A 13052-nucleotide genomic window follows, 5' to 3' on the forward strand; every position below is an offset into this window, starting at 1 on the left:
CCCCTGACATGTATTTGAAACACTGCCTCCTGAGAATGTAACAATGAACTGGAGCCACACCCCCTGACAATGTAACATGTATTGCAAGCCACACCCCTGATGATGTAACATGTGTTGCTAGCCTCACCCCTGACGATGTAACATGTATTGCTAGCCTCACCCTTGACGATGTAACATGTATTGCTAGCCTCACCTCTGACGATGTAACATGTATTGCTAGCCTCACCCCTGACGATGTAACATGTATTGCTAGCCTCACCACTGACGATGTAACATGTATTGCTAGCCTCACCCCTGACGATGTAACATGTATTGCTAGCCTCACCTCTGACGATGTAACATGTATTGCTAGCCTCACCCCTGACGATGTAACATGTATTGCTAGCCTCACCCCTGACGATGTAACATGTATTGCTAGCCTCACCCCTGACGATGTAACATGTATTGCTAGCCTCACCCCTGACGATGTAACATGTATTGCTAGCCTCACCCCTGACGATGTAACATGTATTGCTAGCCTCACCCCTGACGATGTAACATGTATTGCTAGCCTCACCCCTGACGATGTAACATGTATTGCTAGCCTCACCCCTGACGATGTAACATGTATTGCTAGCCTCACCCCTGACGATGTAACATGTATTGCTAGCCTCACCTCTGACGATGTAACATGTATTGCTAGCCTCACCTCTGACGATGTAACATGTATTGCTAGCCACACCTCTGACGATGTAACATGTATTGCTAGCCTCACCCCTGACGATGTAACATGTATTGTTAGCCTCACCCCTGACGATGTAACATGTATTGCTAGCCTCACCCCTGACGATGTAACATGTATTGTTAGCCTCACCCCTGACGATGTAACATGTATTGCTAGCCTCACCCCTGACGATGTAACATGTATTGCTAGCCTCACCCCTGACGATGTAACATGTATTGCTAGCCTCACCTCTGACGATGTAACATGTATTGCTAGCCTCACCTCTGACGATGTAACATGTATTGCTAGCCACACCTCTGACGATGTAACATGTATTGCTAGCCTCACCCCTGACGATGTAACATGTATTGTTAGCCTCACCCCTGACGATGTAACATGTATTGCTAGCCTCACCCCTGACACTGTAACATGTATTGTTAGCCTCACCCCTGACGATGTAACATGTATTGCTAGCCTCACCCCTGACGATGTAACATGTATTGCTAGCCTCACCCCTGACGATGTAACATGTATTGCTAGCCTCACCCCTGACGATGTAACATGTATTGCTAGCCTCACCACTGACGATGTAACATGTATAGCTAGCCTCACCCCTGACGATGTAACATGTATTGCTAGCCTCACCCCTGACGATGTAACATGTATTGCTACCCTCACCCCTGACGATGTAACATGTACTTGAAGCCCCAACCTCTGGACTGGTGGAGTCAGGAAGGTCGGGGCCCTCTATCTTAGGGCCGAGAACTGGATGGTCTCTCCGGGTGAACAGGACAGAATTCCGGGATGTTATCTCAGTGAGAAGCCTCAGATAGAATCCGCCTTCTATATGCAGTTCTGGGTCGTCGCCCTCTCAGTTCCAGCTTCCATCTGAGGCTTCTCTTCACTTTTTTCCCTTTTCCAAAGTACTTTGTCTGTATGTGACAATAATACGGGAGAGTATTTGAATTTCTTTATTTTTATGGTTCTTACAAACAATTAAATAGATTAAAGTTTTCACAAAGTAACTCCAGTCATCGGTGAATCAGGCTCCGCCCACATTTAAACGTTTTCACGCCAGGAGAAGTACAACACATTTGGCGTTCATTGCGTCATGCGGCGGCTTTACACCATTGGACCCCCTAGGAGGCGACGGCTGACTGAAAAGCTGGATCCTGTCCCTAGATGCTTTGTTTCACTTGGCTGAGTGTGCATCGAGGAGAGTATTGGATTGAGTGTCTGGGTGAAAATCAGGGTGAGTGTCAGGATGAGTGTTGGGGTGAGTGTGTGGGTGTCAGCGGGAGTATAGGGCTGAGTGTTGGGGTGAATGTCAGGGTGAGTGTCGGAGTGGGCATAGGGCTGAATGTCGGGTGAGTATCAGGCTGAATGTCAGGCTGAGTGTGTGGGTGAGTGTCAGGGGGAGTATAGGGATGGGTGTCGGAGTTGGTATAGGGCTGAATTTTGGAGTGAGTATCAGGCTGAGAGTCGGGGTGAATTTTGGGGTATCAGGGTGAGTATCGGACAACAGAGTGAGCCAGTCAACAATAAATAGCTTCAAACATGTGTGGGACAAGCACAGATTTATACGAGGACAAGAAAGTTAACAAAAAAAATCAAAACAAAAAAACCGAACAGACTCGATGGACCACTCGGTCTTTTTCTGCCATCACTTTTATATGCCTATATGGTGGGGTGAATGTCAAGCTGAGTATTGGGGTGAGTGTTAGGGTGACTATAGGGCTGAATGTCGGGGTGAGTATCAGGGTGAGTATCAAGCTGAGTGTCAGGGTGAGTATCGGGCTGAGTGTCGGGGTAAGTGTCAGGGTGGGTATAAGGCTGAATGTTGGGGTGAGTATCAGGGTGAGTATCAAGCTGAGTGTTGGGGTGAGTGTCAGGGTAGGTATAGGGCTGAATGTTGGGGTGAGTATCAGGGTATCGGGCTGAGTGTTGGGGTGAGTGTCAGGGTAGGTATAGGGCTGAATGTTGGGGTATCGGGCTGAGTGTTGGGGTGAGTGTCAGGGTAGGTATAGGGCTGAATGTTGGGGTATCGGGCTGAGTGTTGGGGTGAGTGTCAGGGTAGGTATAGGGCTGAATGTTGGGGTGAGTATCAGGTTATCGGGCTGAGTGTTGGGGTGAGTGTCAGGGTAGGTATAGGGCTGAATGTTGGGGTATCGGGCTGAGTGTTGGGGTGAGTGTCAGGGTAGGTATAGGGCTGAATGTTGGGGTGAGTATCAGGTTATCGGGCTGAGTGTTGGGGTGAGTGTCAGGGTAGGTATAGGGCTGAATGTTGGGGTGAGTATCAGGTTATCGGGCTGAGTGTTGGGGTGAGTGTCAGGGTAGGTATAGGGCTGAATGTTGGGGTATCGGGCTGAGTGTTGGGGTGAGTGTCAGGGTAGGTATAGGGCTGAATGTTGGGGTATTGGGCTGAGTGTTGGGGTGAGTGTCAGGGTAGGTATAGGGCTGAATGTTGGGGTGAGTATCAGGTTGAGTATCGAGCTGAGTGTTGGGGTGAGTATCAGGTTGAGTATCGAGCTGAGTGTTGGGGTGAGTGTCAGGGTGGGTATGGGGCTGAATGTTGGGGTGAGTATCAGGTTGAGTGTCGGGGTGAATGTTGGCACAGATCTATACTCGGACAAAAAAATTAACAAAAAAAACACATAAAAAAACAAGAAACATAACAAACAAAACCAGACAGATTCAATGCATCACTCAGTCTTTTTCTGCCATCACTTTTCTGTGTCTCTATGTCAGGGTGAATGTCAGGCTGAGTGTCGGGGTGAGTGTCTGGGTGAGTATTGAGGTGAGTATCAGGCTGAGTGTCGGGGTGAGTATTCGGTTGAGTGTCGGGGTGAGTATCGGGTTGAGTATCGGGGTGAGTGTCGGGCTGAGTATCTGGTTGAATGTCGGGGTGAATGTCGGGGTGAATGTCGGTATAGGCTCCACTTTTTTTCACCCCTGGTTCCTGAGAGGTAGTCTTCATTGAGGTAGCTAAGGTGGTCTCCCACAAAATGGCTGCCTATGGGCGCTGGAGACAGTCTTCTGCACCATCCCTGGTCGTCGGTCCTCACTGAACACACAGGCCCAGTCCTTGTCTCCTATTCCGTAAACAAGACGGAGCTGTCCACCCTGTCCTGTTCGTAGAGCTCAATATCTTTCATCAGCTTCATCTTGGCCATGTTCACCTCGATCCCCCAAGACGGGTCATTGCTCTCTGCTAAAGAGGAAAAAAAAGCAAATACATAACCCATTGTTTTGGTAAAGTATAAAAGATGATGTTACACCGAGTAAATAGATACCAAACGTCACGCTTTAAAATTGCACACGCGTGTGGATGGGCGGCAAACTACAATACTCAAAAATCTCCATAGGCGACACTTGAAAATTTTTTACAGGTTACCTGTTTAGAGTTACAAAGGAGTCCAGGCGCTAGAATTTTTGCTTTCACTCTAACATTTGCGGCGCTACCTGTGTAGCATGAACACCATTTACACATGCATGCATGACTTACATATACGTTGGCTTCTGCACGCAAGCACTAAGGGATGGGGGCGCTTTAATTTTTCTTTTCTTATTTGTATATTTATTTATTCACACTGTCCCTTTCATTTTTTTTATCACTTTTATTCCTATTACGAGGAATCATCCCTTGTAATAGAAATAAGGAATGACAGGTCCTCTTTATGGAAAGATCTGGGGTCTATAAGACCCCAAATCTCTTCTCTTCCTTTAATAGCAAAACAACAAAACGTTTTCTTTTGATCTTTTGCTTTAAAAAAATGGTTTACTTCCACCCGAGACTGGAAGTGACGTCATGAAGTCGCTTCGGTCCTCCAAGATCATAGAAGTGATCAGAGACAATCTGATCAATAAGACCCCAAATCTCTTGTCTACCTTTAAAAGCAAAACAACAAAACATTTTCTTTTGATCTTTTGCTTTAAAAAAATTGTTTACTTTCACCCGAGACCGGAAGTGACGTCATGAAGTCGCTTCGGTCCTCCAAGATCATAGAGGTGATCAGAGACAATCTAGTTAAAAAGAACCCAAATCTCTTCTATACCTTTAAAAACAAAACAACAAAACATTTTCTTTTGATCTTTTGCTTTAAAAAAATTGTTTACTTTCACCCGAGACCGGAAGTGACGTCATGAAGTCGCTTCGGTCCTCCAAGATCATAGAGGTGATTAGAGACAATCTGGTTAATAAGAACCCAAATCTCTTCTCTACCTTTAAAAGCAAAACAACAAAACATTTTTTTTGATCTTTTGCTTTAAAAAAATTCCACCCGAGACCGGAAGTGACGTCATGAAGTCGCTTCGGTCCTCCAAGATCATAGAGGTGATCAGAGACAATCTGATCAATAAGACCCCAAATCTCTTCTCTACCTTTAAAAGCAAAACAACAAAATTTTTTTTGATCTTTTGCTTTAAAAAAATTGTTTACTTCCACCCGAGACCAGAAGTGACGTCATGAAGTCGCTTCGGTCGTCCAAGATCATAGAGGTGATCAGAGACGATCTGGTCTCTATGGCCAGCCCCATGAACCGTCGGACCATTTCCCACGCTAACCTGTAAAAGCGGTAAGCCCAAGAAACATCAGTAAGCAGTGCGGGGGGCTGGGGGATGACCCCTTCCACTGCTTCTGAAAGCGATCCAATGGCTAATTAGCCGCTTGGGCTGCTTTCATTAGAGAGACAATCGCTGGCTGAAAAAAAAAACAAAAAAATGGGGTTATGGCTGATAGCTTCAGCCATAACCCCGGTAAACCACTTGCAAGCCGCAACATATATATAATAAATAGAATTCAAGCTAAAAATACCATAATAAACATGGATAAAGGATAAAATAAATGGATACATAACAAATAAATACAGAAAGGATAAAATAAATCAATAATCAATAAATGGATCGATATTAATGGATAAGTAATTAATAACTGGATAAAGGATAAAATAACAAATCCAGCATTTGCTGCAATATTCACCTACAAGCCAGAGATTTTAGCCCGCAGTACTTTTTTTCTGCCATTAGAGGTCCTCAGTTTGATGTCCAGCATCATTCAACCCACTTCCTCTGAACCCAGGTGATCCCGGACCAGCCCCCAACCTGCGACTGGACAGTGAAAAGAGAAGCAGCACAGTAATGACCTCATGTCTCTCACTCTGCTTTCCTATCAGCATGCTTCTTGGGAGCGCATGAACTGAATCTTTGGACTGCAGAATCATAGGCTGCTTATTAGGTGTTCCCAGAATGTGAGGTCACCACCAGCCAGGGATAAGGTCACCTCACAGGGTGTCCCCTGTATAAATTTGTGGAACTGATTTTCTGCCTTAGCATATAACTGGATCGGAGTTCCCTATGTGTGCAGCCTATCAATGATTAGGTTCAGTCCACTAAGGATCAGGATCATTAGTTTCAGCCATGGATATACTGAATATCAAATCTCATTGGTTCTCTAGGAAAACAACAGTGATTATTGGGAGCTCGGGATCTAGACACTCACAAGGACTGTTCAGCTCCGGGAAGTCCAAGTTGCTGAGATGTCCACGGGCAGAGGGTCCTGGTTGAGAGTTACAAGATGGCCGCTCAGCCCCTAGATCATGCCACACCCCCTCTGGAGACAGCAAGTAGCTGCCTGACTCGTCCAGCTCACAGGGGCTTCTTGCTGGGTTTTCATTGGCTTCCATGGCGCACGCAGTCCTCACAGTCATACGGTGCAAGGCTCCATTGGGTTTGGGCAGGCTCCAACAAGATGGCTCCTTTCTTGCGCAGCATGGGGACAAGGATTCCTCAAAGTCGCTTTCCTCCGGGACGTTCATGCTGGACGTCTCTTCTCTGGACTCTTTTAAAGGAGCCTTGAGCTCCTTTTCTGCTTTTTCCATTATGGCGGTGACCTAGCGGAGAGTGGATAGACATCAAAATGTTGTAAAGGGTACACTACACTGACCACCAATGTAAGGGGTGTCACTACAATGACCACCAATGTAAGGGGACACTACACTGACCACCAATGTAAGGGGTGTCACTACACTGACCACCAATGTAAGGGGACACTACACTGACCACCAATGTAAGGGGTGTCACTACACTGACCATCAATGTAAGGGGACACTACACTGACCACCAATGTAAGGAGAGACTACACTCACCACCAATGTAAGGGGACACTACTCTGACCACCAATGTAAGGGGACACTACACTGACCACCAATATAAGGGGTGTCACTACAATGACCACCAATGTAAGGGGACACTACACTGACCATCAATGTAAGGGGACACTACACTGATCACCAATGTAAGGGGACACTACACTGACCACCAATGTAAGGGGACACTACACTGACCACCAATGTAAGGAGAGACTACACTCACCACCAATGTAAGGGGACACTACACTCACCACCAATGTAAGGGGACACTACACTGACAACCAATGTAAAGGGGACACTAAACTCACCGCCAATGTAAGGGGGACACTATAATGACCACCAATGTAAGGGGGACACTTCAATGACCACCAATGTAAGGGGACACTACACTGACCACCAATGTAAAGGGGACACTACACTGACCACCAATGTAAAGGGGACACTACACTCACCACCAATGTAAAGGGACACTACACTAACCACCAATGTAAAGGGACACTACACTGACCTCCAATGTAAGGGGAGAATACACTGACCACCAATGTAAGGGGACACTACGCTGACCACCAATGTAAGGGGACACTACACTGAGAACTAATGTAAGGGGACAATACAGTGACCACCAATGTAAGGGGACACTACGCTGACCACCAATGTAAGGGGACACTACACTGAGAACTAATGTAAGGGGACACTACATTGACCACCAATGTAAGGGGACACTACACTGAGAACTAATGTAAGGGGACACTACAGTGACCACCAATGTAAGGGGACACTACGTTGACCATCAATGTAAAAGGACACTACACTCACCGCCAATGTAAGGGGACACGACACTGAGCACCAATGTAAGGGGACACTACGCTGACCACCAATGTAAGGGGACACGACACTGAGCACCAATGTAAGGGGACACTACGCTGACCACCAATGTAAGTGGACACTACACTGACCACCAATGTAAGGGGACACTACACTGACCACCAATGTAAGGGGGCACTACACTGACCACCAATGTAAGGGGACACTACACTGACCACCAATGTAAGGGGACACTACGCTGACCACCAATGTAAGGGGACACTACACTGAGAACTAATGTAAGGGGACACTACACTGACCACCAATGTAAACAGAACTACAATGACCACCATTTGCAGCTCATTTGCATATTAGCAGTCCCTCCCATCTTCAGAAGCCGAGACAATACACATATTTTATACTCAGATTACAGAGCGGAGTCTTTAGCGCCCCATAATACTCCCCCCCCCCCCCCCCCGCTAATCATGACCCCTCTGACAGTCATCCATCCATACCTCTGATAACACAACCTTCTTCTTGGTGAGACACAAGCAGACGGCGAGCGCCAGATAAAGCCCCGCCTCTGCCGGCGCTCTCCCGGGCTTGGGGTCAGCGTGTTTCTCAAGCATTGCCTTTGCACACAGGCGCTCCACAGCCTCAGTCTTATCTCCGCCGGATTGCACACACGATTTCACCTGCTCCATCTCCTTCACAACCAGATCTTTCTAGAAAGAAAAGAAAACTTGCGTTAGGGGGCGGTGACCGCGGGAAAGAAAAACGTTTGTTGCCAGATCCTGGGACAAACGATCTTACCAAGTAGGCGGGATCTCGGCTCTTGTCGCTCGGCTTTTGTCCAGTCAGGATTTCCATTAGAACCTGGAGATGTCAGAGGGACACATAAAAAAAAAGTTACAGAATTTTTAACAAAAGTGCAACAATGTAACATTTGGGGCCCCTTTGAATGTCTGCGGTTTATGGCCTCATGCACACGGGGCATTTTAAATCTGCCGGTAGCGTTAGCTATAAAAATTTGCATTAAAACCACATTTTTTTACACACGGAAAAAAAAAATTTTAGGCTCAAGAAACACTCAAAAACGCTGATTTGCCGCACTTTACTGCGTTTACCAGCGTTGGAGCATTTTTAGTCCTCATGTACACCGGGCATTTTAAAAACACTGGTAGCGTTAGCTGTATAATGTCACATTAAAAACGCGATTTTACGCATTTTTGCATTAGCGTTTAGCCGCGTTGCTGTGCGTTTTTTACATTGAAAAAAAAATTTTTGCTAAAAAAGACAAAAAACGCAAGTTTGCCGCGTTTTGCCACGTTCTTCTGCATTGCTCTGCGTTTGCGTTTTTTCCATTAAAAAAATAAATAAAATTTTTGCTAAAGAAGCCAAAAAAGGCAGGTTTGCCACATTTTGCCACGTTTTTCTGCATTGCTCTGCGTTTGCGTTTTTTCCATTAAAAAAATAAATAAAATTTTTGCTAAAGAAGCCAAAAAAGGCAGGTTTGCCACATTTTGCCACGTTTTTCTGCATTGCTCTGCGTTTGCGTTTTTTCCATTAAAAAAATAAATAAAATTTTTGCTAAAGAAGCCAAAAAAACGCCGGTTTGCCGCGTTGTGCCGGGTTTATCAGCATTAGAGCGTTTTTACAGCTAAAAAACACCTCTAAAAACACTACTTGTGGGTTTTTTTCCAACCAAAAAAACCGAAAAATCGGTCGTTCGATCGGCCGACGTTACCACCAACGGTAAAAAGGAGGAGGAGGAATTCCTTGATTCATCAAATGGGGACATTTATTGATTGGGGACATTCTTTGAACCCTTGATCGAGACATTCATTGATTGGGACATTTTTCAATTCATTGACCAGGGACGTTTATTTATTGTGGACATTCGTTAAGTAAGTGATCAGGGACATTCATTGATCGGGACATTCACTGATTGGGACATTCATTGATCGGGACATTCACTGATCGGGACATTCATTAAATAAGTTATCAGAGACATTCATTGATTGGGGACACTAATTAGGGACATTCATTGGTCAGGGACATAATTTTCAGACATTATTTTATGCATTGGTCATGGACATTCACTGACTGGGGACTTTCATTGATGTGGAACATTTATTGATAAGAGCCATGCCTTGATTCATTCCTCCTCTCACAGTCCGCCCTGAAGACCGGAACGGCGCGGGAACATGGCGAGAGGAACGCGCGGAGCAAAGGTAAGTGAATTGACACAGGGGGGACTTGGCTTACTACTTGGGGGGGAATAGTACTGTGGGGGATGAAATACTATATCGGGGATGAATTAATATGGGGGATGAATTAATATGGGGAATGAATTAATATGGGGAATGAATTACTATAGGGGAGATGAATTACTACATGGGGGATGAATTACTATATGGGGGATGAATTACTATGGGGGATGAATTACTATATGGGGGATGAATTACTATGGGGGATGAATTACTATATGGGGGATGAATTACTATATGGGGGATGAATTACTATGGGGGATGAATTACTATATTGGGGGGATGAATTACTATGGGGGATGAATTACTATGGGGGATGAATTACTATATGGGGGATGAATTACTATGGGGGATGAATTACTATATGGGGGACGAATTACTATGGGGGATGAATTACTATATGGGGGATGAATTACTATGGTGGATGAATTACTATGGGGGATGAATTACTATATGGGGGATGAATTACTATATGGGTGATGAATTACTATATGGGGGATGAATTACTATATGGGGGATTAATTACTATGCTTACTATGGGGGAATATTACTATACTTACTATGGATGACACATACACATCATTCATCTACTCTTGGTCCGGCCCCCGGGTCCAATATATGAACCCATTGCGGCCCTCAAGTCAAAAAGTTTGCCCACCCCTGGTCTAGACCATTCCATGATTCATTGATTAGGCACATTTAATGATTGGGGACATTCTTTGATTCATTGAGTGGAGACATTCATTTCATTTTTGATAAATTGACTGGGGTTAGTCGTTGATCAGGGACATTGGTGGAAGACATTCATTGGTCAGGGACATAAATTTGAGACATTATTTTATGCATTGGTCATGGACATTCATTGACTGGGGACATTCTCTGATCAGGGACTTTCATTGATGTGGAACATTCATTGATCAGGGCCATTCCTTGATCCATTGATCAGGGAAATTCCCTGATTTATTGATTAGGGACATTTATTGATTGGGGACATTCTCTGATCGGGGACTTTCATTGATGTTGGACATTCATTGGTTCAGGCCATTCCATGATTCATTGATTAGGGACATTTATTGATTGGGGATATTCTCTGATCGGGGACTTTCATTGATGTTGGACATTCATTGGTCCAGGCCATTCCATTAATCATTGATTAGGGACATTTACTGATCAGGGACATTCTTGGATTCATTGAGTGGAGACATTCCTTTAGTTTTTGATAAATTGACTGGGGGTAGTCATTGATCAGGGACATTGGTGGAAGACATTAATTGATCAGGGACAATCTTTCATTGTTTTAATTAGGGACATTAATTGATCAGGGACAATCTTTGATTTTTTTAACTAGGGAAATTCATTGATCAGGGGCAATCTTTGAAAAGGGACGTTCTTCTTTAGATGCTCCGTATTATCATACCACTCCAGCAGAGAAAATATCTGTCTGTGCAGTCAGTTGTCCTCTCCTCAGGTAGCTGTCTGGCAGGTAAGGTTGGTACTTCTGCAGGTCCTGAGTTTTCACTTGAGTATAATTGGCAGATGTGTCCGGGCAGAATCGAGGTCCAGAGTGGCCCAGTTTTGGAGAGAAATCTTCATCCAGAAACACATTGGAACTACAAGGACAATGGAAACAGGGCAGAGTCAGATCTGTACTGCCACTCTACACATGTACTTAAAGTGCATGTACACCCCATCAATGAACGTCTATTATTTGTTCCCTTTTTGTTTTGTTAAATATACTATTGGAAACATTTTCTTAGATTGTAAGCTCCCAGGATCAGGGCCCTCCTTTCCCTCTTGTATTGAACTGTATTGTTGCTGTATTGTCTCCCGTTATATTGTAAAGCGCTCAGCAAACTGTTGGCGCCATAAATCTTGTATAATAATAATAATAATTTTCAGATCATGGCTGCTGGGAGGGGCTGGCAGGGTGCTGTACATAGATTCCTGAAAACATCACAGCGCCCTGTCTCAGTACTCCTCTCACTAGACCTCAGTCCTGATGCAAGCAGTAGGAGTTGTTATGCAAATATCAAAATGCCTTGATGTGGGTGACAGTCTGAAGGAGTGTGCGTTCCTAGATCACATCATCACCAATCTATCATACACTATATTGCCTCAAGTATTGGGCAGCCGGCCTTTAATGGCCCCCCCAGTCTTAGTCCGTAGGGTTCAATAATGAGTTGGCCCCGCCCTTTGCAGCTATAACAGCTTCAATTGGGAAGGCTGTCCACAAGGTTTAGGAGGGTGTCTATGGGAAGGTTGGACCATTCTTCCAGAAGCACATTTGTCAGGTCAGGCACTGATGTCGGGGGAGGAGGCCTGGCTCGCAGTCTCCGCTCTAATTCATCGCAAAGGTGTTCTATGGGGTTGAGGTCAGGACTCTGTGCAGGACAGTCAAGTTCCTCCACCCCAAACTGGCTCCTCCATGTCTTTATGGACCTTGCTTTGTGATCTGGTGGGCAGTCATGTTGGAACAGGAAGGGGCCATCCCCAAACTCTTCCCACAAAGTTGGGAGCATGAAATTGTCCAAAATGTCACCTTAAGAGTTCCTTTCACTGGAACTAGGGGGCCAAGCACAACCCCTGAAAAACAACCCCACACCATAATCCCCCCTCCACCAAACTTTACACTTGGCACAATGCAGTCAGGCAAGTACCATTCTCCTGGCAACTGCCAAACCCAGACACGTCCATTGGATTGTGAAACAGAGAAGCGTGATTGGTCACTCCAGTGAAGACGCCTCCACTGCTCTAGAGTCCAGTGGCGGCGTGCTTTACGCCACGGCATCCGACACTTTGCATTTGGTGATGGAAGGCTTGGATGCAGCTGCTCGGCCATGGAAACCCATTCCATGAAGCTCTCTACGCACTGTTGTTGGGCTCATCTGAAGGCCACACCAAGTTTGGAGGTCTTTAGCTATTGACTCTGCAGACAGTTGGTGACTTCTGCGCACTGTGCGCTTCAGCATGCGCTGACCCCGCCCTGTCATGTGACGTGGCCTACCACTTGGTGCTGCAAGGTGAACATTTTACCCCACTAATCTCCCAGAATATAATTTTTTTTTTTCTTTGTTTTCTTTTTTTCTTTGTTTCCTTTTGTATTTTTATTACCCCCATCAATTTTTTTCA

At 45.3% G+C, this 13052-nt stretch overlaps 1 protein-coding gene across 2 annotated transcripts in view; it reads right to left on the reverse strand.

The window, feature by feature from the left end:
• Positions 1 to 1661: 1661 nt before the first annotated feature.
• Positions 1662 to 13052, reverse strand: part of LOC149434536 (interleukin-1 receptor-associated kinase-like 2) — a 40580-nt gene continuing 29189 nt past the window's right edge. For both annotated transcript variants that reach the window (XM_089663668.1, XM_089663667.1), the window contains exons 10-14: positions 11341 to 11533; positions 8467 to 8529; positions 8169 to 8378; positions 6201 to 6591; positions 1662 to 3914 (exon numbers count right to left, since the gene is read on the reverse strand). In XM_089663668.1, the coding sequence (XP_089519794.1) occupies positions 3796 to 3914; positions 6201 to 6591; positions 8169 to 8378; positions 8467 to 8529; positions 11341 to 11533 (976 nt within the window). In that variant the 3' untranslated portion in view covers positions 1662 to 3795. The remainder of the gene's footprint in view (positions 3915 to 6200; positions 6592 to 8168; positions 8379 to 8466; positions 8530 to 11340; positions 11534 to 13052) is intronic.

Source organism: Staurois parvus, unplaced genomic scaffold (genome assembly GCF_062004578.1).
Source record: "Staurois parvus isolate SC_StPar_1 unplaced genomic scaffold, SC_StPar_1.0 ptg001742l, whole genome shotgun sequence".
NCBI lineage: Eukaryota > Metazoa > Chordata > Amphibia > Anura > Ranidae > Staurois > Staurois parvus.